Source organism: Rhineura floridana, chromosome 5 (genome assembly GCF_030035675.1).
Source record: "Rhineura floridana isolate rRhiFlo1 chromosome 5, rRhiFlo1.hap2, whole genome shotgun sequence".
NCBI lineage: Eukaryota > Metazoa > Chordata > Lepidosauria > Squamata > Rhineuridae > Rhineura > Rhineura floridana.
Window position 1 is genome coordinate 78,126,222 of NC_084484.1, and position 27,015 is coordinate 78,153,236.

The 27,015-nt window shown below is 43.0% G+C and overlaps 1 protein-coding gene across 6 annotated transcripts in view; it reads right to left on the minus strand.

Moving 5' to 3' along the window:
* Nucleotides 1–27,015, minus strand: part of SH3KBP1 (SH3 domain containing kinase binding protein 1) — a 352,368-nt gene that overhangs the window by 145,712 nt on the left and 179,641 nt on the right. For all 6 annotated transcript variants that reach the window (XM_061627260.1, XM_061627264.1, XM_061627259.1 and 3 more), the window contains 2 exons: nucleotides 19,232–19,358; nucleotides 10,220–10,416 (listed from right to left, as the gene is read on the minus strand). In XM_061627260.1, coding sequence (XP_061483244.1) covers nucleotides 10,220–10,416; nucleotides 19,232–19,358 — 324 coding nt within the window. The remainder of the gene's footprint in view (nucleotides 1–10,219; nucleotides 10,417–19,231; nucleotides 19,359–27,015) is intronic.

A 27,015-nucleotide genomic window follows, 5' to 3' on the forward strand; every position in this document is an offset into this window, starting at 1 on the left:
CAAACTATGTTTAGTCTTCACAAAAGCCAGGCTCAATGCCCTAAATTCAGCACTAATGGAAGGGAGATTTCGACGAATTCCGTACGAACACCGTTTTTGTCCTTGTGGATGCGCCCAGATAGAAACTCTTACCCATTCCATTTTGGTCTGCCCGTTATACTCACAAATTCGAGCTAAATTCCTCAACTCCATACTGATGACCCAGAAACTTAAAAATTCTACCCCCGAAGACACGATTGCTTACCTTCTTGCAGGCTCCAACAAAGACATCACCATACAAGTTGCTAAATTTGTCTTTGCCACTCAATCAATACGCGCTTCCTTTTAATGTCTGCTTTATGAATTATGTTTCCATTTTGTATTATATGTTGTTGTTTTTTCTATTTTGTACCATGCTTTTGGGTCATTGACCGCAATTTTAATAAATCGAATCGGATGTGGCAGGGAAGGTGAGGGGCCAAGTTATTGAAAGATTGGGCGGCAGGCGCTGGAAGGGTGCTGTTGGCAGACCACGTCTGCATAGGGGAACAGGGGATAGATGCATTATACCCATCCCCTGTTCCGGGTCTGCCCAAAACCAGACGATAACTGGGGGGCGCATGGTTCCTACCGACCTTCGTCTGCTGCTGTGTAATGCCAGGTCTGTGGTACAAAAAACTTCACTCATCCACGACATGATCTTGGATGAGCGTGCAGACCTGGCATGTATTACGGAGACTTGGCTGGATGAGGCCTCTGCTCCCATTCTTGAGGCCATGTGTCCACCAGGTTTCCGTCACGCGCAGCAGCCGAGGGTGGGAAGGCGGGGAGGGGGTGTGGCAGTCATCTACCGGGAGTCCCTGGTTTTTACCAGACCTCCTCTCCATAGGACCAAGTTTGTTGATTGCATATACTGGAGGTTGGGCCCGAAGGGCAGTTTGGGGATCCTGCTAGTGTATCTGCACAGCAGACTCCCTGGCCGAGGTGCTAGAGGTGGTCTCGGCTGTACGGGCGTTGTCCCCAGAATTGTTAGTGCTGGGTGACTTCAACGTGCATGCTGAGACCACTCTCACTGGAGCCCCTCGGGATTTCCTGGGAACTGCACCTTAGTAATACTGGACCCACCCATGTAGCCGGTCATGCTCTCGACCTTGTGTTTGTCCTGGGAGAGGAGAGAAGTGCTCTGAAGCTGGGAGTGGTTCTTTCCACCCCTGTGTCATGGTCAGATCACTATCTGCTAAACATGGACTTCTCGATGCCGCACCCCCTCTGCAGGGGTGAAGGACCTATTAGAATGGTCCGCCCCAGGCGCCTGATGGATCCAGATGGATTCCTGACTGCGCTAGGGGAATTGGAACCTGCTGAAGGTCACCCGGTCGAAACTCTGGTGATGGAATGGAATGAAGGGATCACCGGGGCGTTAGACCGGGTGGCTCCGAAATGTCCTCTCCCCCTGAACAGAACTCAGTTAGCACCGTGGTATACACCACGGTTGCGTACCTTGAGACAGGAGGTGAGACGACTAGAACGCCGGTGGTGGAAATCCCGCTCCGAAGGTGTCCGGACACAAGTTAGAACAGCAGTAGCTGCCTACCAAGTGGCAATAAAGACAGAAAAGAAGGCTTTCTTTACTGCCTCTATTGCGTCTGCAGAGTGCTGTCCCAGGAGGCTGTTCCAAGTGGTCCAAAGCCTGGTTGGTCCAGTTGCTCAGGAACCCTTGGAACAGTCAACAGCCTCCTGTGACATTTTGGCAAAACACTTCGCTGATACAATCGAACGCTTACGGAGCTCGATCCCGTGCGCCACGGATACGGTAAATGAACCAGAGTTGGCCAGTTGCATGCCGGTATGTTTGGATCGTTTTCAGCCTCTATCTTCTGAGGATGTGGACAAGGTGCTCTCGACTGTAAAGCCTACCACCTGTCTAACTGATCCTTGCCCATCGTGGCTCCTTATGAGCTGCAGAGAGAAGTTGGGTGAGGGGATCAAGGCGGTGGTAAACGCATCCTTGAAGGAGGGTGTGATGCCATCAGCCTTCAAGGAGGCAATTGTAAGGCCCATCTTGAAGAAGCCCTCCTTGGATCCCCAAGTTTTCAATAACTTTCGCCCGATTTCGAATTTACCTTTCTTGGATGAAACGGATTACTTGGATCCATACCAATCAGGCTTCAGGACTGGTCACGGAACTGAAACAGCCTTGGTCGCTCTGGTGGATGATATGAGGAGGGCATTAGATAGGAGAGAATTCACCTTTCTTGTCCTCCTCGATCTTTCAGCGGCTTTTGATACTGTTGACCACAGTATCCTTTTACATCGCCTGGAGGGACTGGGAATAGGAGGCACTGTATTACAGTGGTTCCGTCCTTTCTCTCTGATAGGCACCAACAGGTGGCATTGGGGGAGGACGTTTCAGACCCTTGGCCTCTTAACTGTGGTGTGCCACAGGGTTCTATCCTCTCTCCCATGCTATTTAACATCTATATGAAGCCGCTGGGGACAATCATTAGGAGATTTGGGCTGCAGTGTCACCAATATGCAGATGACACTCAGCTCTATCTCTCGTTTAAATCCTCACCAGAGTTGGCTGTGGAGACCTTGTCCAAGTGCCTGGAGTCTGTGAGTGGATGGATGGGAAGGAATAGGCTGAAACTGAACCCTGACAAGACCAAGGTACTACTTGTGGGGGACAAGAGAAGGTTGGGGAATGTTGACCTGAAGTTCAATGGGGTGAATCTACCCCTTAAGGACCAGGTCCGCAGCCTCGGGGTTGTGCTTGATTCCAAGCTGTCCATGGAGGCTCAGATTTCGGCAGTGAGCCGGGCAGCTTGGTATCAACTTCACCTTATACGTAGGCTGCAACCCTACCTTCCTGCTCATCAGCTCCCACTGGTAGTACACGCCCTGGTCACCTCTCGATTAGATTACTGTAATGCGCTCTATGTGGGGTTACCCTTGAAAACGGTCCGGAAACTACAACTTATACAAAATGCGGCGGCTCGACTACTTACAAATAGTCGCCGCCGGGACCACATCACACCAGTGTTGTTCGATCTACACTGGCTCCCAGTTGTTTTCCGGGCCCAATTCAAGGTGTTGGTATTAACCTTTAAATCCCTATACGGTCTTGGCCCAGTTTATCTAAAGGAGCGCCTTCAATGCCACCAATTATGCTGCCTGACAAGATCAGCCACACAGGGCCTTCTCTCAGTCCCGCCAACTAAATCAGCTAGGTTGGCGGGAACCAGAGAGAGAGCCTTCTCAGTGGTGGCCCCCACCCTCTGGAACTCTCTCCCACAAGATCTTCGGCTTGCCTCTTCCCTGAATATATTCCGCAAGGCCTTAAAGACCTGGCTCTTTCAACAGGCTTTTGTGACTTTTGGGGAGGGTTGACTTTTTTTTTTGATTGAAATACCTCCTACCCTGCAATGTTTTTATCATTTTTATTGTTATATTGTATTTTGTTGTATTGTATTTTATTGTACTTGCCATATGTATGTCGCCTAGAGTGGCCATCAGCCAGATAGGCGACACATAAATTAAATTTATTATTTATTATTATTATTTATTATTAATCAACACATGCACAGGTAGAGGGGTGCGGTGGATTAGCAAGGCCAAAAATCACCACACACAGTAGAGGGGAGTGGTTTGACCTCTAAATGCAGCCAAGTGCAAAAATCACAGCACACAGTAGAGGGGAGCGGCTTGAGCTCTAAATGCAGCCAAGAAATGCAGCCAAGGGCAAAAATCACCACACACAGTAGAGGGGAGTGGTTAGATTACTAAATGCAGCCAAGAGATAAACACTTTTTAAAATTTTATTACTGCCTAGACTTCTGCCTTGTCTGAAGAGGAAAGGAAGAAGAACAGACTGGAGCCTGTATAAAGGGGGGGCAGAAAAAAGGGAAGGCTAATAGAGGAGATGAAATGCTGTTCATGAAAAGAGATCGTGAGGCTGTGACTGAAGCTGCCACCAAGGCAGCAGCTGAGGAGGCAGCGACTGACAGGGTGATCCACCCCTGCTAGCAGCGGGGGCTGAAGGGGGAATACGTGGCAGCGGACACAATCGAGCAGTGGGGGGCAAAGAAGCCACAACTGAGCAGTGTGGGGGGACAGACACACAGCCTCCAGATAACTTGAGGGGAGAAGGAGGGAGATGCTAGGAGGAGAGAACCCCCAGTAGCTGCAAGGCTGGTGGCCAAGCCTGAGAAGGAAGGCCAAATGTATTAACACAACACTTTTTTTAAAAAAAACAAGCAATTAAGGGAGAGAGCAGAATAAACAACAAAAAAGAGGAACACAGTAGTAGAGAGCACAAAGAAACGAACTCACAAGAGCTAAGGCAGAAGGATCCAACCTAGGACAAAGGCAGGAAAGGACTGGGATCAAGCCAGAAGGAGCAGCCGAAGTCTTGACTCTTGTGCATTCCTGCCTTTGGACACCAGGCGGTGCTACAACCACCTGATGGTATGCTACCTGGGGAAAACATTACCTCTCTGCTTGGACATGACAAGAGGACTAGAGAATCTGAGTATCTTAAAGGGAAATGTTAGGACAGGGCAGACCTTCATGACATACCTGAATTCAGATCTACCCAGCAATTAATAAACTAATTTATAACCTGCCCATCATCTTTAAAGATACCAGGGAAGCAGTCAAAGACATGGAATAAAATTAATCATGCCCAAAACACTACAATAAAAACATAATCATCATAAACCAAGAGATATGGCTAAAAACAAATGGAGATGAAATGATCACCAACTTAAAGCTTTAAAATATCTGATCGTGTGAATAGGCTTTAACCTGTATTAAAATGATAGCAACTTTGTGTCAATCACATGCCAATGGGGAGATCATTCCACAAATTGAGTGCCACCATATATAGCTTATAGCAATCTATCAGCTGTGGCTCCCTATTTTCATAAGAAGAGCCTGCTGGATCAGGCCAGTGGCCAATCTAGTCTAGCATTCTGTTCTCACAGTGGCCAACCACCGGTTAGTAGCCAGTGATAGTCTTATCCTCCATGAATTTGTCTAACCCACTTTTAAAGCCATTCAAATTGATGGCCATCACTGCCTCTTGTGGGAGCAAACTCCATAGTTTAACTACGCTTTGTATGAAGAAGTACTTACTTTTGTCTGTACTCAGTTTTCCAAATTCAGTTTCAATGGATGTCCCTGAGTTCTTGTGTTATGAGGGAGAAAAATGCTTCTCTATCTACTCTCTCCATACCATGCATGCATGTTCAAGCTTGATGAACTAAATATGATAACAAATAATACATTCCTTTTAACGCTGCTAAAGTTATAATCATGCAAAATAGGCTGGTGTAAACCCATTTACATGGTTGGGGTTGCAATTTTATCTTTTTTGTTTGAAATCCACTTGAATATATTTTTAACCTATTAAAACAAACTTTTGGGATGAGAATACTAGACATTTTTACATAATTTTTTAATATTTTTATATAAATAATTTTTTATATAAATAAATTGTTCCATTTCTGTCACACTCTAAATGACCAAAAAGTGGTCACCAGGAGCAGATTTTACCCCCATCCAACAATATTCTCAAGTGCCTCCCACCCTTGACATTGGGCAAAATGTCTCATTTCAGCTATATAATAGTGGGTCTAAGTATATTTCACTTTGCATTATGCCATAAGACAATTACTGAATTTCAGTTAAAATATGCTGCCCAAATCATTATGTGTGTCAAATACTTAAAGCTAATCCAGTCTACATTTGTAAGGGTAATGCAGCAATAGATTTTGCATAATTAGCTGTAAACTGAATTAGTACTACTATAGAACTGAGTTAGCATTACAATAGCATAAACAAGCAAAAAAATGTGGAGGGAGAAGGGTTTTTTGGAGAAGGGGGTTTGGTCATTACATGGAAGTATTCAAGGCTGATTCATGAAATAATCATTCCTCAAGAATAACTTCCTAAAGACAAGTTTACACATCTGTATTTCCTCAAAAATCTCACCCCAAAAAGAAAAGACATCCTTTTAATTCCTCTTGTGGTATAACTGCCCTGTTAAAAATGTGTAAACCCGTAATAAACCCAGACACATGTTTGCTAGTAACTTCCATGCACATTTCCGCCTTAATACCACTGAATGCTCAGACCCTGAAAATGTGCACTGAAGATGACTACAGCTGTACAGTTTGATTCTCATTCTGCTTCTTCTCTTGGACATTAACTTTTCTATGTAGGAAAACCAATCATGGGCTCTGTTTGTGGGAGCTCCTCTTACCTTCACACTGACACAACCTACATTTCAACTCAAACTAAGTCTGGAGGGAAAAATTACTGAATAAATTTGTTTTCTGAGAAATCATTCTACTTTACAATGATTGCTCAATGGAGTAAATTGATTTTTCAAACTACTACTCTTGTAAAACAACTGTTAAGATAGAATTGCTAAAGTACTAGATCTAAAGCAATTGCATCACCTCCTGTTTTCTCTCCTCATCCTAGTTCTCACATTTTCAAGCACTTTTTTCTCTTAAATGAGTGGTCTTCTAGCAGAAGCAGTGGTACATGTGCAACACTTGCTCATTAATCCAGCTCTTGTAACTTCTGCCATTGCAAAGGTAAATTTTGGAAAGAGGCCCCAAAAAGAAATCTTCTGAACTAGTCCAAAGCTATCAACTCCAGTATAATGAGCATTTTTCACAACACCTGGCTCTTGGTCCTTTTGTAGTATCATGGACAGCAGACTGCAGTCACTTACTGTTCAATAGTCTATTTTTAGTCTAAACTAATGTGGAGAAGTGTTATGATGTTGACTCTCACAGAAGTTAAAGTGAAACCTTTTCTCTTATCAGACATCATACCCTACTTTACTATCCATTTCTCCATTGAGAGGTAAATAGAGCCTGTGCACCCCAATCATATCCTAAAGGAGCATGACTGCACAGCCCATTTTTTTAGAGAATGTTCAGATGTTTGTTTAAACTAAGAATCAGTCCTCAACTGAGAACCAATAATTATTAGAGAATTGTACCTGTTCTACTTAGATATGAACAAGGTCAAGTATCTGTAAAACCTCTTTTTGAACTGACAATTGCACAGTGTTCCTTTGCAACAAATTGACTACTTCTGCAACCCTCTGGTCTAAAACAATATTCACAAAAAGCATGGTTTGCACAATCAGCTTTGCCCAAGAAGGTACAATGATCTCATAGAAAAGGAAAATCTTGGAAGAGTTGTTTACTTTCCAAGACTCATCATAATCTAAGGAACCTTACCAGGATTCTGTTAAACTGTTATAAATAGAAAGCAGAGCTCTTATTGAGAGTGCATGTACAGTTTTAAAGTCAGGGAGGGAAAATACACTTCAATGTTAGGCCATTATGCATCATCTAATTTCTGCTATATAGAAATTGATTGTATCGATCTTTTCTTGAGATGTGTAAGGAGAAGTGACATACCTAATCTAACATGAATAATATAGTTAGAAAATCTCAAACGCTATAGAAAGCACCAAGTGGCCCTTAAGTGCACATGAAGTTTAAGGAATGATATGAATATAATAAAAAATCCATTTGCTGAAGGAAAAAAAAAGGATTTTGAAAGCTAAGTGGCCCTTAATTGCATTGTCGGCTCCATGTTCTGTGATTTGGAAGCCCCAAGCATAGGGCAGGGAAAGTGCTTGTTTCTCCCCTTCCTGGCACTTGACAAGAGACAGGAGAAGCAAGGTGGCATTTTACAGGCTTTCTTTGGCTCTGTGTGTCTAGCATGCAACCAAACTAAGCACAATTTAACCCCTACTTGTCAGTCCTGCTGAGTTGGCTGGCACCCACAGCCAATGCAGAATTTAACCCTGCTTTCCCACCCAATAGCTGATGTCACTTGACAAGTGCGGACAACTTGGGAAAATTGGCTTTGTGGGTGACACAAGACTGGCCCATGGGCTGGAAGTTCCCCACCCCTGGTTTAGTGAAACAGGCTTAAGTTGCAGTGACCAAGAGTAAAACCTTGGGGTCATGCACTTCCCTCCCCTGTGTGCCTGGGAGAAGGCACTCAGTTTTGCTTTCAAAGAATCAAGGCTTAGTGTGGTATAGGAACTAGAGAGTGGTTTAAAACAAATTCTACTTGTTTAAACAAGCCAGTTTCATTACCCATGCTTTGAAGCTGGCTCATTTTGAAACTGACAAGATCAACACATGTATGTAAACCTTTTAAAAAGGTTTTTAGCACACCTACAGGGTTATTTCTTAAAAATTCACCACACAAACTTGTCATCAGCGTGCTTTTAATCTCATTCCCACATTGTAAATGGATGAAGTACACTCTATGCACAAACCTATCAATGGAAGTGTAAAACTCAGCCAGGATGACTCCATTTCTTTCTTTTTTTTAAAGAGATAGACCACTTTATATGGTATTAGTTATTTTTAAATTGAAAGCAGCACTTCTACATAACTATGTAACTTACTGTGTAGTCAACATTAGTGACTTGAAGAGTCACTCAGACTGATCTAACTGACAATACAAACGACCATGCTTTGGTTGAAAAACCCAATAAGCAAAACTTTACAACTCAACAAGACAGAATTAAAACAGATGCATACAGTGCCACAGTAGGGCAAAGGTGGCCAAATGTCTACCCAGGACAACCAGCATACCTCGCCATAACTGGCCAGTAATCATGGCTGACTGCAATTCCCACTCATGATTTTTACGTTGACTGCCAGCTGGAGCTCAGGATCAAGCAGAATGTACTAAATGGTTTATGAGCAAGTGCTACACCTCTGTTTGCTGATAAAGTACTTGGCACAATTTCTTCAAGGCCCTTTAAGGATGAGGCAGTAGGTAGAATATCAATAAAGAGACCAAGGCTCCATACACATGGCAATTTATTCTAGAATCAATGAAGACTCAATTGTTATTTTTTCTACCAAATCCACACACAATCTAGATCTACTGCATATTTTTTGCTTCTGAAAAGTGCTTCTTGACAAACTGGTTTCATTCAGAAAAGAAAAACCGATTGCAATTTGATTCTGCATTACCCCGCAGAGTGTCCATTTGAAAACAGAGTTAGGCAATCCTAGCAATGGGGGAGTGTATCAACACCTGCCCAGCAATGTTGGGGTTGGGCATATACCAAGATCACATGGGGTTTTCAAACACTAATCTAATCAAGGGGAAGGTTTCGAAAAACATATCAAGTAACAACATTCACCTCCCTAGACAGCAGGATTGATTCTAATTTGAAAGCAGCATTTTGAGGATAAGCATGAACAATTCTGTATTCAGGAAAAGTACATTTTTGTGCTACAAATGGGTAAATGAGTACACAGCCTAACCTAAATCCTCATAAATCACATTCAGTCTGCCTGAGAATGAATGTAGAGAAATAACCATGGATGAATCTGAAGCAAGCAAGGAAGGGAAGTGGTGGAAAAACTTTAAGGTGCAACTAAGGCACCAATATTCCAGACTCAGACTGTGATACTGTCTCCCCTATGGCAGCTTCATTTCAAATCCTTTGTCCCATTATAAATTTTCCCATAATAGGCCGTCCTTGTCCAAATAGCTGAGGACAAGACATTTTGCTTTGCAATTTCTATCATACCAGTCCTCTAATCACTAATCTCAAAAACAAGCACTCATACACCCTATCCCTTGCTTGTTACAATACTATTATCCAATATTTCTTGTTAACTCTAAAAATAAGTTTACACAGCACAATAAGATAGTACCACTTTACGTAATTGAGAACTATTATAAAATTATGCACCGAGAACTGCTCACACTGAATTATGTGTGCTGTAATTTGGCACAGCCAGAACCAGGACACAGTGTATAGAATACAATTGGGAAGGAAAGGCTCCACCAATACTAAGTGGTACTCACTTATGGTATGATTCAACACAGCAGCAGCTTGGTGTAAAAATTCTACAAAACCTCCTTGAAGACCATATAATTGAAGAGTATTACCTTATTCCATAATATTCTTAACATAATCCTCAAGCAAATATTGAAAGACTGCTCTCTCAGCTATAGTTAGTGAAGCCAACAGGAACAGGTGTTTATAAAGGAATGAATCACTGATGTAATGTATCTTTCTTCTGGGCAATTACAATGATCAGTTACATCAGTTCACCAATATTCATTATCTTGACCTTGGCATAGCGGAGGACAAAACCCAACAGCCAATCTTGGGGGAGAAACCAAGCAGGTCCAAACTTATGTGAGGAATTAAAGTTACAAACTGTACCTTTTCAACTGGTAGAAAGTCATTATCTACTTCTATTGACCTTGGACGTAGCTTTATAGGTTTGTCCTTAAAAATGTCTCCAAAGCCAATCCCCTTGACCTTTTTGGGTTGGATTGTTGCTGCTCCATTAGCTCCTTCCGATTTTGTGCTGCTTGAATCACCACCATCACTTTCAGAGCCTGTAGCATCTCTTAAACCTATCAGAGGAAAAGGCAAAAAAGAAACTTTTTAAAAACATTAAGGTAAGCAAATCAAATCAACACTCATGCACCAGTTCCTAATTTCCTATTCTGGAAACTGGAAAAATCTTGTTGTTGCAGTAAAACTGACTGCAGAAGAATCAGCATCTGATGTATTAATATTATTAAAATTATGCAGGACATATCAGGATCAGCAGGTATCCACCATTTTTTTTAAAAAAATCATTGTTTAAATTATACCTCCAGATCCTTTGTAATGCTGAAATACAGGGATTCTATGCCACTTTTGATCTTGAACACATCCAAAATTAAGTTCTTAGACCTGTATTAGGTGCTACCAGTTGGCACACTATTAATATTTCCAATAGCCAAAGCAGGGGTCTTTCTGGAGGAACCTGCATATTTTAACAATTGTTTCAAAGAGATCTGTATGTCTGAAGACAGATTTCCAAAATTCTGTTTTATGGAGCTGTTTCTACTAACTTAGATAATTTATCTAAATTTATTTATTTATTTAATTTAATTTATATACCGCCCTAAGCCTGAAGGCTCTCTGGGCGGTGTACAAAAAGATAAAAACAAGCAATGTATAAATACAATAAATACAATAAATCAAAAAACAAAACAAACAAATAAAAAGAAACCAAACAACATCCAGGATACAAAATAATAATGAAAATGCTATTAAAACACACTTTAAAATGCCTGGGAGTATAAAAAGGTTTTCACCTGGCGCCGAAAAGATAGTAGCATCGGCGCCAGGCGCACCTCATCGGGGAGGCTGTTCCACAGTTCGGCGGCCACCACAGAAAAGGCCCTGGTTCTAGTCACCACCCTCCGAGCTTCTCGATGGGATGGCACCCGGAGGAGGGCCTTAGATGTTGAGCGCAGTGTCTGGGTAGGTTCATATTGGGAGAGGCATTCCACCAGGTATTGCAGTCCCATGCCGTGTAGGGCTTTATAGGTCAAAACCAGCACTTTGAATCTAGCCCGGAAACAAATAGGAAGCCAGTGCAGACGGGCCAGAACAGGTGTTATATGAGCGGACCTTCTGGTCCGCGTCAGCAGTCTGGCCGCTGCATTCTGGACTAGCTGTAGTTTCCGAACAGTCTTCAAGGGCAGCCCAACGTAGAGCGCATTGCAGTAGTCCAGTCTAGAAGTTACCAGAGCATGAACAACTGAGGTGAGGTCGTCACTGTCCAGATAGGGTTAGACAATAAACAAAGCAGGGGTAGTGAAGGGGAAAAGCTAGTGTAGAAGCCACGGGTGCGGAAGACTTCAGATGGTGACTAAATGCAGGCTCCATGACTTCAACTTCATCCAGCTTCTCTCTCCCCACCCCCACCCCATGCTTCATTTACCATCTGTTCCAGCCTGATGAAGAGTTCTGGAGAACTCAAAGCCTTTCACACTCTCTTGTGATATCACAGTTCATCTCATAAAGGTATTGCCCTAATGTGGATTTTGCCGTTGTTATGGAGAAACTCAATGACCTGTGAATAACCAGACACAGACAATAACAGTTGAAAAAGGCTGGGGAGGGGGTGGAATTAGGAAGGCCAGGGCTGACCTCTGAACTGGGCCTCTGAGGAAGGGGAGGGGGGCTTCTGGAGTTTGTGGTGGGCCTTGTTACCTTTTCAGAGTCGAGGGACTCTGGTGCCACAGCAGGGTGAGGTTCCTGGATCTTTGGCTCCAGATATCCAGGAGTTTTATGAAGTGGCAGTTTCAGACAGTCATCCTGCAACTGCACGGACGCCTCGGCCTAAGTGCTCATGACCTCATAAGCCTTCTCATGTCCTTCCCCATTTAGGTCCCTAGAAGTATTGATTTAGTTTTATGGCTTCTTAACTGCTTGGGTTGGTGGAATCAAAACTGGTATTTAAAAACAGCATGTGAACTGTTTACTGAAAACAACTTGTCCTTTCTGGGCAATGCCAGGATGGCTTCATGCATGGATTTTAAAGTTATCTAACAGACACACAAGATTTCATTAAAAAATTCTTCTGTAATCTGATATGGAAGATACAATATTATGATTTATGTAAAGCCAGCTGAAGCTGTTAGGCAACTAGGAGATGCAGAAAGTTTGTGTGATTAGCTGGGTTTTCTGAGTCCATAAAAAGAGCTGGAAGAACCCAGCTCCACTCTCCTTTGAATAAAGTGAGGAGAGGCCTCTGAGGACTTCTTCCAAAAAGAGGCAGAATTTCTCACCTGCCATTTCACCAATATTCTCCAAGATGACTTAGGCTGCAATCCTAACCCTGTTTACCTAGGAGCAGAGCTTGGAAAAGTTACTTTTTTGAACTACAACTCCCATCAGCCCAATCCAGTGGCCATGCTGGCTGGGGCTGATGGGAGTTGTAGTTCAAAAAGTAACTTTTCCAAGCTCTACCTAGGAGTAAGCCCCAATGAATCCAACAGGGCTTGCTTCTGAGTAGACATGGTTAGGACTGCACTTTAAGACACAATATTAACAAAATAGAAAATATAGCTAAAAATCAACAACTGAGAGCAGATTAAAGCCACAAACAATTCCATAATTACATCCCACCAAAAGCTGGGGATAATAGCGCAGTTTTTATCTGGTACCCATGCTACTGTCCGTTAGGCACAAGCTGAATATGTTTGAGGAGGGCATTCTATAACTGAGGCCACCACCACAACAAAACACCCTGTCCTTGGTAGCCATCTAAGCTCTTAAGAATCATCTGGTGCAGGGTCTCAGAGCCACATGATTGAAACAAATGGACATATCTAAATAGAGATGAAGTTTTTTATACTGAGCACCATCAGGATTACCTTGCTTCTTACTGCTCTACTTACTACTGCTACTAGCTCCAGAAGAAGGGACTATTCAAAATCCAAGAAATTACTTTTCAACAATTGTATAATGAAAAGTTGAGAGAGGGAGGAAATAAGAACATTTATTGGGTTAATGCCAAGCTGCATACCATACCAATCTTATTCCAAAGATACTTGTAGTTAATCCATAAGTATTTGACCTGTTTAGTATATGACTCACACAAAACCAGTTAATCAAACACTCTGTGTAACTATCTTTCCCAACACATTTAATTACGTTCCTCTGTAGCTGAGATAATCTTGTTTCAAAGGCGTGTATCCACACCCCTGTGCAGGAATAAAATAAATCAAGACTGACAACCTGATTGGCCTTACTATCCTCAGTGAAAGGCTATTCCATTTATATTAGTGACTAAACTTGTTTTTCGTTCAAAGAACTGAATATATTTACAGAGAATGGATAAATTATTGCTATGGCTGCAGACCAGCTATTCCTCTGTACAAGCAAATTCAAAACATATCAGATCTTTCAATTTTTCTCTAAAAGATTCCTTGCCACTAACATATCTTCGGTACTTACACGGGTTAACTTGGACAACACTGATTCACCTTTGACACTCTACAGCCACATTGGCACATCATGCTAAACCACAGTTTTGTACAACATAAAGAAAGGACAAGCAATAGGTAGCCTCCCCCTTTCCTTTGCTGGTAGGATGCATTTAGAAGCTCCTACTTCTGCTTTAAACACACCCGCCCTGTCATCTGGACCCAGAATTGTCGTTAACAGTAACTATATATTGCTTGAAGTTGCTTGCCTGGGACTAAACATAGGCAAACCGCAGTTTGCCAGTCTAGATGACAAAACAACCTGCAAATATAGAAGCAAAATGTGGAATGCAGCCACTGAGTCTTTTTCTTACACAGAGCTCTCCCTCTCAAGGGTTAACCTAATGTCACCTCGGCTTACATCTCTGTATCTCTCTCTGCATCTTCTTCTGTTTATTCAAAAACATCCCTGTGTGTTTAGCAGTATTTGCATATGTGAATAAGGATACTAGCAAATACTTGAACTCATAACATAACCTAGATCATAATGTTAATTATCTTCTTCCACATTTAATCATAGCTTGGGCAATATATTTCAAACAGGCATTATTTTTTAAAAAAATAACTTTTCCCTAATTCCCTATGAGTTTATCTGGTGCATGCATCTCAAATCACATCAAATTGCAGTAGCTTTGTAACTGGACACAAGATGAGACTGTCAGTTTAAAAGTATACATGAAAAATAATTTCCTCCAGAGTTATGCTGGAATCAGTCCAGAATTCTGCAACACACAGAGATTCTAACTCATTATAATGATGGGTTGTATTAATTTAACTTCTTAATTGTAATACAATGTTTAATTTTGTTTCTGCTCTATTTAAAATACAGAAAAAGAATGGTTTCTAAATGTAAATAATAAAAAGGGACAAAATTAATGTACAGAATATTGTTATGCTTTTGCATATGCGTGGTGTAGAGTTGAGCAGCTTTTAACATAAATTCTACCTGAGTGACCTATGTTCTATTATATTACAGTTATGTCATTTTCATCCCTCATTTGGGGTTTGGCTTTTCTTATTCCTTCATATTATGTCTTAGAAAAACACTTATAATTTTAGTGTAGATGGACAATGTTCTCTGCCAAACACCATTTCAACTATTGTCTGTAACTGTTGCCCTTATGAAAGGCATACATCTGAGCCAGCTAACAAATTCTGTCTAACCTAATCTAGCAGCCCAGAAAACAAAGTTACTAAGTTAAGCAACAAGTGGGCATTGTCTGGGGATGTCACTTCTAGAGGGAGCCAGGAAGAGTGAGAAAGGAAGAAGCCAATTTTATTATTCTCCTCTTTTTTACTTCTATATGATCATATAATAAGCACACTATTCCCCCAAACAAGCATACTACTCCCCCAAATAAATCCCAGGTTCCCAAGTAATACAAAGAAAGTCAGTAAACAACAATTACGGGTTTTGCAGACAGAAAGCGAGCAGGACTGTGGGGACTATCCAGTTTATTGTAGAGTGTCTTGCATCTATCTGCCTGCTGGGCAGAAGTTGTGGGTGTGTGCTTGGTGTAATGAGCTCCTGGACCTCAGGAAATAAGTTTGCTCCCTTGAAGCCAAGATAGCTGACCTGAAGTGGAGAAGCTGAGAAATTGATTGATGGATGAGGCCTTCAGGGATGTGATAGCAGTGAACTATTCTAATGGTGACAACTTTTCAGGTAAGGAGGTCATTGCTCTGAGAAAGAGGGAAATGATGCCTGAGAAGGGATCCACTCCTTGGGGAGTGAACAGATACCTTCTCACACCAAGGATACTCCTCTGAAGAGCAGAGGGCTCCTGGTAGTGGGCAAGCGGATCATTAAGGACATAAATAGCTGGGTTTGTAATGGGTGTGCTGACCACATAGTAACTTGCCTCCTTGGTATGAAGGTTATGGATGTCACGCATGATCTAGATAGGCTGGTCAATAGTGGAGGGGAAATGTCAGTTGCCATGGTTCATGTTGGCACCAATTATATAGGCAAGTGGAGCTGTGTGGGTCCTGGAAGCCAAATTCCCCCCATAGCGAGTCAAAACTTTGATCTATCTACCTTGGTGTTGTCTATTCCAGTGGACGGTAGGTGTCCATAGTTTCAAGGCCTGCAACCTAAGATTCCTTCAATTGGAGACATAGAGAATTGAGCCTAGGATATTCTACATGCAAAGTTGCACCGCAGACTTACAGCACCTTTAAAGATATATGCCTCTATCACCAGCTGCAAAAGGCAGACATGAAACTTGAGTATCTAGGAGAATTCCTTAGCTGTTTGGGTGTTTCTCAACACTGCACATGTACACACAAATGCATGCTGAAAAGAAATAGTATACATTCTGAGAATGTATGTGCTTTGGAATTTTAAGCAAACCAGACCAACTTCAGCTCACAGACAGAGCAGCCAAGACTGAGTGCAATAGATGAACATCATTCAAAAGCAGATGAAATCACATACAATCAAGGAGCAGCCTTAGATTAGCATTTCCTCTTTTTTTTTAATTAACTCACTGTTATAGCGTCTGTAGCTGTCAATCTTTGCTGGTGCCACTTTATACAGAATTGTCCCTTGAAAAGCAGACTTTCCTGACAGCAGAATGAAAGAAAGGAAAGGAAGAAAAAAAAAAGGAAAAGAAACGAAAGAGAGGGAGGAGTACAGAAGAATCGAATAATGGCAAAAGAAAGGAGAGGATTTTTAAAAAAATTTTTGCTTTTCACTGAAAGTTTAATTAGTAAAAGAAAAAGACTTTTAAAAGGCTACACTTCCACAGTATGCATTTTAAACAGAAAGAGTGCCAAACTTTGCTGAGGATTGTGTCATACAATGGACACTACAGTGTATAATCTCTAGTGGGCAATCGAACAAAATCTCTACTATAGACTTGTGAATAAAAAGGTAAATGTAGATTGGAGTGTACGTATTTCTTCCCTGTATATGACTTAAAATAACAGGACATTTAAAACGGGTATGTTTTCTGCTCATTTCAAACCAAACATTTCAACGTCATTCACTAGAATAATGCTTCTTTGACATACAACCATTCTATTAACAGAGTGCAAATCACAATATTTGAAATCACAATAGAAATTGTAAGGTGGTTAAATTCCTCAAAGATCAAAATACCATGTACCTGAAGGTGAAGGCGGGAGGAGAGACCCATCGTATGTTTGGCATTTAGAATATGCAGGTGATGATAATCCTTGCATGAGTCTAATGTAGCATTCAGACAGGTGTGGAGACACTATGATTAAGGCTACATACACACCATACATTTAAAGCACTTTTTAAAGCACATGGCTTCTTCCAAACAATCCTGGGAACTGCAGTTTACTCATCATAGACCTACAATTCCCAGAATCCTTAACAAACTACAGTTCTCAGGATTTTTTTTCTGAAATTCATGGGCTTTAAATGTATGGTGTGTACACAGCCATATCCTTCATAGAAAAGGAAGAAAGTAGTGCCGTTTATCTGTCTGCAGTGTGCCAAAGGTAGCATGGAAGTTATTATTATTATTATTACACTTATTTCTACCCCGCCTTTTGGCCAAAGGCCCTCAAGGTGGCTTACAAAAAAAATAGGCACAAGCATAAAAATACATCAATGAAGGCAATACAATTTACAAAAATTAAATAACAAATAAAGTTGCCACCTGCAGCTGGAACTAGATGTTATGATATACATAGAGCTGCTGCTGAAAACATCTGTAGCTCCTTCCTTCCCCTCTGTATCATCTGCTACAACTTACCCATGTCCTGATGTCATGAACCAAGACAATGATATAGAGTAAGGCAGTAAGCCACAATGTCATGATGCCAGGACAGGGTGTGCTGTGTTAGTTGTTATGCTGGGGGAGGGGAGAGCAAGGCAAGTGATTGCTGTTTTCAGCAAATATATGCATACTTTGTTTTCACCCACGTTAATCCTTCTGAGGGCTCAAAACGATTGAATTTTATATCAAAGCAATATTGTATCCAGATTTATTGTGCTTTTCTCACAATAACAGCACAAAGGATAATCAAAATTATAAACCATATGGCAAATCCTATACAAGGCAACAGTAATAATACCTTTAACAATATCTAGAAGCAAACAAAAACTGATTGATCTTCATTCTATTAAAAATGGGATACAGCTATATTCTTTCCCCTCAAAAAAGAGTTGTGCATATTTCTCTTCTGAACAAAATTCAACAATTATAACATCTAAGATCAGCTTGAAGTCTGTTAGCACGGATGCACCATATTATGCACATCAGCATGCCATTTGGTATTGTAATTTATAACAGATACATGCAAATCCTTAAAGCTCCAGGAAAATCCAAGTGCAATATTAAATATCTAAAACTGTAATTTTAATGGCATTACATATAACAAACTGTATGTATTAATAATGTGTTCTGTTTATAAAGAAGCAACTGCGTGGGTGGGGGAGCAGTAAACATAAAACTTTCCAAACATAGTTGGCATTTATAGCAGTACTGAAGCCAACAGCTAAGCTGACCACTAAGAATAATAGGTTCAAAAAGAGTCTTTTGCTCTATTCTTCCAGAGATAAATGTGAGGGGATCCTTGCACAACTCCCTGAGGAACACTGCCAATGTCCAAAACAATTAATTTTGAATCCACAAAGCTTTTTGCTAAAATAAACTGTATAGGTCTTTTGGCTATTCTGTGCCAGTATTTTTCACTTCCCAGAGACAGGAGTCTTTACAAAAAAGAACAATGCATCCTTATATAATAGACATTTGATTTTCTTTTTTTTTAATCTAGGGAACAGGAAAGACCAAAGAGATTTTAACATACCAAAAATCAGAGCCAGTGCAAGTGTAACACTCCCCAAAAAGTAATCCTGATAATTTGGAGCAAACCATAAGATCATTCGCTTCTCCTTTTCCATTTTAAAAAATATGCTGAATTAGCATTTAGGAGGTTCCAGTGGGCAGGCATAACATGACATGATGGGTAAGTGAGGCAGGGTACTTTGGGAAGAGTGGGGAGATGGAGAATGCAATTTTGCAGTCTTCTTCCAATTGCTAAAGCATGGTCATCACTACATTTACACCACTGTGCTCTGTTCACTCCACAACATTTACCTGCTAGTTTGGTCTTTCCGAGACAGCCAGTGTAATGTAGTGGTTAAGGTGTTGGACTACGACCTGGGAGACCAGAGTTCAAATCCCCACATAGCCATGAAGCTCACCTTGGGCCAGTCACTGCCTCTCAGCCTCATGAAAACCCAATTCATAGGGTCACCATAAGTTGGAATCGATTTGAAGGCAGTACATTTACATTGTTAATCTTTCCACATTAACATCTGATGCAGGAGATATTCAGAAAAAAGGATATATCATCCTGGCAGTAAAATCAACAATAGCCAAAGCTAACACAAAGAAGTATTAGTTAATACTTGGATCCTTACTTGGTTTTATTAGCTGCTCCTCTTGGATAGTTCCAGCATCATCAGAATCAGAGAGTTCCTTTATGAAGTTGGAAGGAAACATGCCAGTCTTCCCATTCAGAACTCCTTCCCACCAACCCTCTTCCACCTGTGTCAAGACAGAAGACATACATACCGACAGGTTTACATCTACATTTGACAATTGTTTTGAATAATTTGAGTACTACTTACATATGTAAACCTCTCATTGGTTTTGATAATATATCAAATTGCTTTTTGGGATTTGCATTTAGAAGGTTCCAATGGGCACACATAATGCCAAATCATTGGTAATGGGATTGAGAATAGGTGGCAACCCTTTGTGATGGTTCTGCTCCTATCCACTGAGATTGGCCGTCAATTTCAAACACACTATTTGTATACCACTTAGAAAATCTTAAAGTATTTAAGTGATTTAGAAATACATTTGATTAAATAGATAAATAAATAAATAAATAAATAAATAGATATGCAAACAATGCTGTGCTCTGTTTTCTCTTTTCATCAAATCCAGGAGCAGCAATCAATCTCCTTCCTGAATCTGAACCCAGATGCTGTTTTTGGCTTGATGGGTTGAAAGACACTGAAATTAAATCTAGACAAGACATAGGCACTGTCCTTTGGTTCTTGGGAGTATAGTTTTTGTGTGTTCTAGATGGTTTCACACTCATTGTAAAAGTTCAGGTGCACAATCTGGTAGTGCTCCTCAACTCTGTCTAGGCTCTGTAACTATAGGCAGAGGAAGAGGCTACATGAACTTTTTAATGATGTTCTGTTAGTCAGTTAGCTTCAACCTCTTCTTTTTGACCCATATCTTGCTCTATCATCCATATATGGGTAACCTCCCATATTTATTGCTGGGATGTGCTCAACCTGGTACAGATGCTGAAGATGACTTGGGAACTTCAGGTAGCAAAGACTTCAGATGTATGCCTTTTAACTAACACATAGCATTTTATTTATTTATTATTTAATTTATATCCCGCCCTTCCCCCCAGCAGGAGCCCAGCGCGGCAAACAAAAGCAGTAAAAACACTTTAAAACATCATAAAAGCAGATCTTAAAATACATCAAAACAACTTTAAAAACATTCTTTAAAAAAGCTTTAAAAACATCTTAAATAAAAAGGTTAAAAATACTGTTTGGAAAAAAATGTTTTTTTAAAAAATATTTAAAAGCAATTCCAACACAGAAGCAGACTGGGATAGGTCTTAACATAAAAGGCTTGTTGAAAGAGGAAAGTCTTCAGTAGGCACCAAAAAGATAACAGAGATGGCGCCTGCCTAATATTTAAGGGGAGGGAGACCCAGTACCTGCAGGAAGAGAAGAACACCGCTGCCCAGGGAAGAAGAGCCTGCTGCTGCTGCTGCTGGATAAACCATCTCCACCATCCTTCCCTGTGGACTTCTGCCTGGCAGACGTACATCTGCAGGACCAGGCCCCAGGTACCCAGCCAGCTGTGAATGATTCCCATCACCTGTCCCTCTTTGGAGGGATACATAAGCCGGCTGGCTGAGGTGGCCTGGGTTTTTTGTGTGTGCTGTGTCTTTTTTTTCTTTTTTTTCTTTTGGGGGGGTTGTTTTAAGGTTGGGTGCCTGCCTGAGTGGTGGAAGCTTACATCGGGGCATGTGTCAATCACAGGGGAGTGATGGGGGAAGGGTGGGAGGCCAATGTATACCGAGGCTGGGCCGCAGATGCTGGGGGAAAGCTACGGGCAGGTCATGTCAGGTAAGAGGAACTAGGGAGAGATGCATAATATCTGTCCCCTGTTCCGGGCCTGTCCAGAGCCAACAGACAGCTGGGGGATGCTTGACTCCACACTCTGGCCTTCGACTGCTGCTGTGCAATGCCAGGTCTGTTGCCCAAAAAACATCCCTCATCCATGATATGATATTGGATGAGGGCGCGGACCTGGCATGTATTACAGAAACCTGGCTGGATGAGGCTGCTGCTCCTATTCTTGCGGCCATCTGTCCGGCTGGGTTTTTGTATGCACAGCAGCCGAGGGTCGGTAGTCGGGGAGGGGGAGTGGCGGTTATTTACCGAAGGTCCCTGGTTCTCACCAGACCTCATCTCTGTGAGACCAAGGTGGCAGATTGCATGTACTAGAGGTTGGGCCCAAAGGGCAGTCTAGGGATTCTGCTCGTGTACCGCCCACCCCGCTGCACGACGGACCCCCTGGCCGAGGTGCTGGAGGTGGTCTCGGCTGTGCGTGTACAGTCCCCAAACCTGCTGGTATTGGGGGACTTCAATGTACATTCAGAGGCCATCCTTACTGGGGCGCCTCGGGACTTCGTGGAAACCATGGCTTCCTGGGAGCTGCACCTTATTACAATGGGGCCCACCCATGTAGCCGGTCATGCACTCGACCTTGTGTTTGTCTCGGGAGAGGAGGGGAGTGATCTGAAAATTGGGGGTACATCCATCACCCCCTTGTCATGGTCAGACCACTACTTGGTGAGGTTGGACCTTTCGGTGCCACAAACCCTCCGTGGGGGTGGAGGACCTATTAAAATGGTCCACCCCAGGCGTCTGATGGATCCTGATGGATTCCTGAATGCGCTTGGGGATTCTCTGGAGCATGCACACAGCCACTCGGCTGAGACCCTGGTGGAGGGGTGGAATGCCGCAATCGCCAGAGCATTAGACCGGGTGGCTCCAAAACGCCCTCTCCCCCTGAATAGAACTCAGACGGCACCGTGGTTCACCCCACGGTTGCGAACTCTGAGGCGGGAGGTGAGACGGCTAGAGCACCGGTGGCGGAAATCTCGCTCTGACGATGATCGGACACATGTTAGAGCGGCTGTGGCAGCCTATCATGTGGCAATAAGGGCAGCAAAAAAAGATTTTTATGCTGCCTCTATTGCATCTGCAGAGTGCTGTCCCAGGAGACTGTTCCAAGTGGTCCGGAGCCTGGTCGGTCCAGTTGCTCCGGAACCAATGGAACATGCTAAGGCCTCCTGTGACGAGTTTGCTAAACACTTTGCGGAGAAAATTGATCGTATTAAGAGTGCTATTCCATGCGCTGTGGACACAGTGAGCAAGCCAGAGGTGACCAGTGGTGCTCTGGTGGTGTGGGATCGGTTCCAGCTTCTTCCATCTGATGAAGTGGACAAGGTGCTTTCAACCTTAAAGCCAACCACTTGCTTACTCGATCCTTGCCCATCGTGGCTCATTATGAGCTGCAAAGATAGACTGGGTGAGGGGATCACGATGGTGGTAAATACATCTCTCGAAGAGGGAGTAATGCCATCATCGCTCAAGGAGGCAGTAATAAAACCAATCTTAAAGAAGCCCTCCTTGGATCCCCAAGATCTGAACAACTTTCGCCCAGTCTCAAATTTGCCATTCTTAGGCAAGGTGATTGAGCGGGTGGTGGCAAAACAGTTGCAAGCGCACTTGGAGGAAGCGGATTATCTGGATCCATTTCAGTCGGGCTTCAGGCCTGGACATGGGAATGAAACAGCCTTGGTCGCCTTGGTAGATGATATGAGGAGGGCGTGGGATAGGGGCGAATGCACCTTCCTTGTCCTCCTTGATCTCTCAGCGGCTTTCGATACCGTTGACCACGTTATCCTCTTGGACCGCCTGAAGAGGTTAGGCATGGGGGGCACTGTATTGCAGTGGTTCCATTCCTTCCTCTCTGATAGGTACCAAAGAGTGGCATTGGAGGATGTTTCGGATCCTTGGCCTCTCACTTGTGGGGTGCCACAGGGTTCCATCCTCTCCCCAATGCTGTTCAACATCTATATAAAGCCGCTGGGGGCAATCATCAGGAGATTTGGGCTGCAATGTCATCAGTATGCGGATGACACGCAGCTCTATCTCTCATTTAAATCTTCACCGAGGTCGGCTGTAGAAACCCTGTCCAAGTGCCTGGAGTTGGTGAGTGGCTGGATGGGAAGGAATAAGCTGAAGCCTGACAAAACCGAGGTACTGTTTGTGGGAGACAAGGGAAGGCTGGGGGATGTGGACCTGGTGCTCAATGGGGTACGTTTGCCCCTGAAAGACCAGGTCCGCAGCCTGGGGGTCATTCTTGACTCCCAGCTGACCATGGAGGCTCAGGTCTCAGCTGTGAGCCGGGCGGCGCTGTATCAACTCCATCTGATACGGAGGCTGCGCCCCTACCTTCCCAACCATCTGCTCCCACCGGTAGTACATGCCCTGGTCACCTCTCGCCTAGACTACTGTAATGCGCTCTACGTGGGGTTACCCTTGAAAACGGTCCGGAAGCTGCAACTGGTACAGAATGCGGCAGCTCGTCTGATTAAAGGCAGCCGCCGGCAAGATCACATCACTCCAGTGCTGAAGGAGTTGCACTGGCTACCAGTTGTTTACTGGGCCCAATTCAAGGTGTTGGTTTTGACCTTTAAAACCCTATACGGTTTTAGCGCAGTCTATCTGAAGGAGCGCCTCCAGCATCATCAGGGATGCCGCTGAACAAGATCAGCCTCAGAAGACCTTCTCTCGATCCCACCGGTTAAAACAGCTAGACTGGTGAGGACTAGAGAGAGGGCTTTTTCAATAGTGGCCCCCACCCTGTGGAACTCTCTCCCAAATGATCTCCGCCATGCCCCTTCTATGATAAGCTTCCGCCGGGCCTTGAAGACCTGGCTCTTCAGGCAGGCTTTTGGGGTGGGTTAGGTTTCTTACTGTTATGGTTTTAAATTTTAATGTTTTAATGTATTGTTTTATCTTGTACGTCGCCCAGAGTGGCTGGACAACCAGCCAGATGGGCGACTAATAAATTAATTAAATAAATAATAATAATAATAAATTCCAAAAGGTAGGTGCCACCACAATAAAGGTCCATTTCCGAAGATGGCCGGGTCAGTTGCAGCTCACTGTTGTGCTCCGGTATTTATCTCCCAAAACTCCTTTAGCAGCTGTTTTTTCTTCTATTTTAACTCTAATTTTAATCTTTTCTTCACTTTCATCTGTGAAACAGCCAGAATGTGGGAGAGATTTGTTTTTGCCTCGGCTTTTGAATGTTTGTTTCTGTTTCCTGCTTGACGTGGAGATTAGTCCTCGCAGTTTACTTTGGCTGGGGAGAGGTCTGGCTTTGTCTCTACATCCCCCCCTCAAGACTCTTTAGCAGAGGGGGTTCTTGCCGAAGCCTTTATTGGAAAAGGACTGTTGCAGTTTATGGCAAGAGAGGTTGTGTAAATTATCCACTTTACTGCCAGCTTAGAACTCCCCCCGTCTTTAATCTGAAGAGCTGGAGCCATAATTTACCTCAGCTAACCTGGCGAGATTTCAGAGGTCTATTTTTAATTACATCCCCATTAAGGGGTGGCAGAATATCATGCTCACCAGGAAAAAGTGCAGAGACCTGGGGATTACTCTCAATCTGCAGAACAGTCCTCCTGAAATACGGAGGAGGCAATTTAAAATCACTCAGTTCTTAAAGCTAGAGGGGGAGAAGGAGAATGACACCGAGCTGTTGTCAGTCAAAGCAGCATACAGTATCATCTATGCAACCTATGGAAACCATGCTGGACTGGTCGGTAGATCTTAAACGGACAATAAAAGAGCCTAGCTTTACTAGGCAATAGATAGACCTAGCCTCAGAGTTGGCCCTAGCAGATCATATGCCAACCACAAAGGACCTACAACAGATGGTTGTGGCTGAGCCACAAGACAAACCTGAGGTTGATCTGATTGACCATTATATGCAGAGACAGATCCTCGAGTTCGACGGTAATGTCCCAAACCTGAGACACAAATCCACCTTCACTCAAACAGAAGCAACAGCACAACGTGATCCCCTAATTAAGCGATGGCTCTCCATGATTTGCCAGGAATTGGGTCTCATAAAAAACTTCCTCTTAGAAAGTAACGATTTGTTAACAACAATGGCCAAGAACTATAGAGTTTCAGGGAGGGGACCCTGGACAAAATAAATCGAAAGCTGCAGCATTCAGTTTGGGATAACAACTAAGAAAACTGCAAAAACCCATACTAAGGATGCTAATAAAGAGAAGCGCATAAAACAAAAGTAAGAATATTAAAAACATTAAAAAGCGGGAGAAAAAAGCCAGTTGTTGCCGGAATAAACATTTAGAGAGGCTGGTTAAACTGCTAGACAGCAACATAAACCCAGATCCTAATAAGACTGCCCAGACAGCTCCTAAGGGAAAAAAGAAAAAAGGATTAAATAATGTTGCCAGTCAGCAGCCGACAGGTGAGGAAAAAGCTAGGGGTGAGCATCAATCAGAAAATAAATAAGGCACCTAAGCTGGAAGAGAAGCAGGACCCATGGGTAAATGTACTCAGCGTTAATGCGGGAAAGTATGATGCTGATCCCTGCATCCCTAAGTTGGGCCCCATACAGAGCCACAGCTAGATAAACAAACGAGAAATAGCTGGAATTTAGTGATAACACCACAAAAACTGGCACTTGTTAATTACCCTAAACCAAAGGGCTTACTGACACAGCTGGAGCACACACTACCTCTTCTACACATCTTAAACAGAGGGCTGTCAGGAGCGCTGAGTCCAAAGGATATAACTCTTGTGGAATACCTATACTTTAATGGAATTAGAGCTCGGGCTATAGTCACGTTTAAAGAAAGGGATACAGCCGATTACATCTATACAGCCAGGGAGGCTTTTCCCAAATATAATTTAGAGATCATAAGTTTTTTTGAAAATCAGCCCCCCCCAGCTCCCTTATGTGGTGCCCCAGCTGTTTATCATAAAAGTAATGTTTACATGCACTGTACTGAACACCTTATTGATTTAAACCAGATGCCAGACTCTGCTTCATCTTACACTCAACCAAGCTCCCAGGGATTATATTTGAGAGATTCAGTCTCCACCTGCAGCCTACAACAAGCCTCCATCCGAAGTGCTGAAACCTTTGATGCAGAGGAGAAAGCTTTACTAAACTCATTTTGGATGTTGCCTACTGTTGACCAGGCAGAGATTTTGAATAGATTTGCTTTATTAAGAAGCAGATTAATGGAAAAACAGTTTTGTCCGGTAGACAAAACAACAGATCTAAAGGAGAGAAAAGAGAATCACATCCACCCGACTGTAGACAATATAAGAGCTGGCAAACAAGACGTACCCCAACTAAAAGAAGAACTTGTGGTTGGGGTATCTGCTAGCAAAGAGAAAGAAGAGATAGGAGAGGATATTTTAGTAGAAATGAACCGTTGGTTCTCACCTGAAAGGTGATTTTACTGGATGCCAGTCCATCACGTGGGTAATAGTCTGTCGTCTGGTCCAAGGACAGGAAATGCACTGATGTTTGCAGTCTGAGGGGGTGTCGCTGGCCTGCAGACCCCAGTTCATTTTCGGACGCCGTCCCCCAAGGCATAATACTGGAATAGCTTATGTGCAGTCCTGGCACGAATCCAGAGAGGTAATACTGTGGCCAGCGACGGCCTAACATAGCTAATGGAGAAAAAGGGCTACAGTGACAACGTAGGCAAAAAGTGTTCAATATATTTACAAGGAAAAATGATCAGCCCGGAAGGTCGATTTTTTCTCTCTCTCTCTCCTTCTATGAGAGCCTTCAAATGCACTGGCAGCGGCTTGACTCTAAGCTAGAAATAGTGGTCGAGCCCCGATGTACCAAACCGTGAGGGCTGTGATGGACTAGCATCCAGTAAAATCATCTTTCAGGTGAGAACCAACGGTTCATTTTCCCTGGATACCAGTCCATCACGTGGGACATACCAAAGCCGTCCCAGCTGGGTGGGTCGGGCGAGCCCACTAATCTGTAGAGATCGCTTGCTGCAGGACCCGTCTCCCGAAGG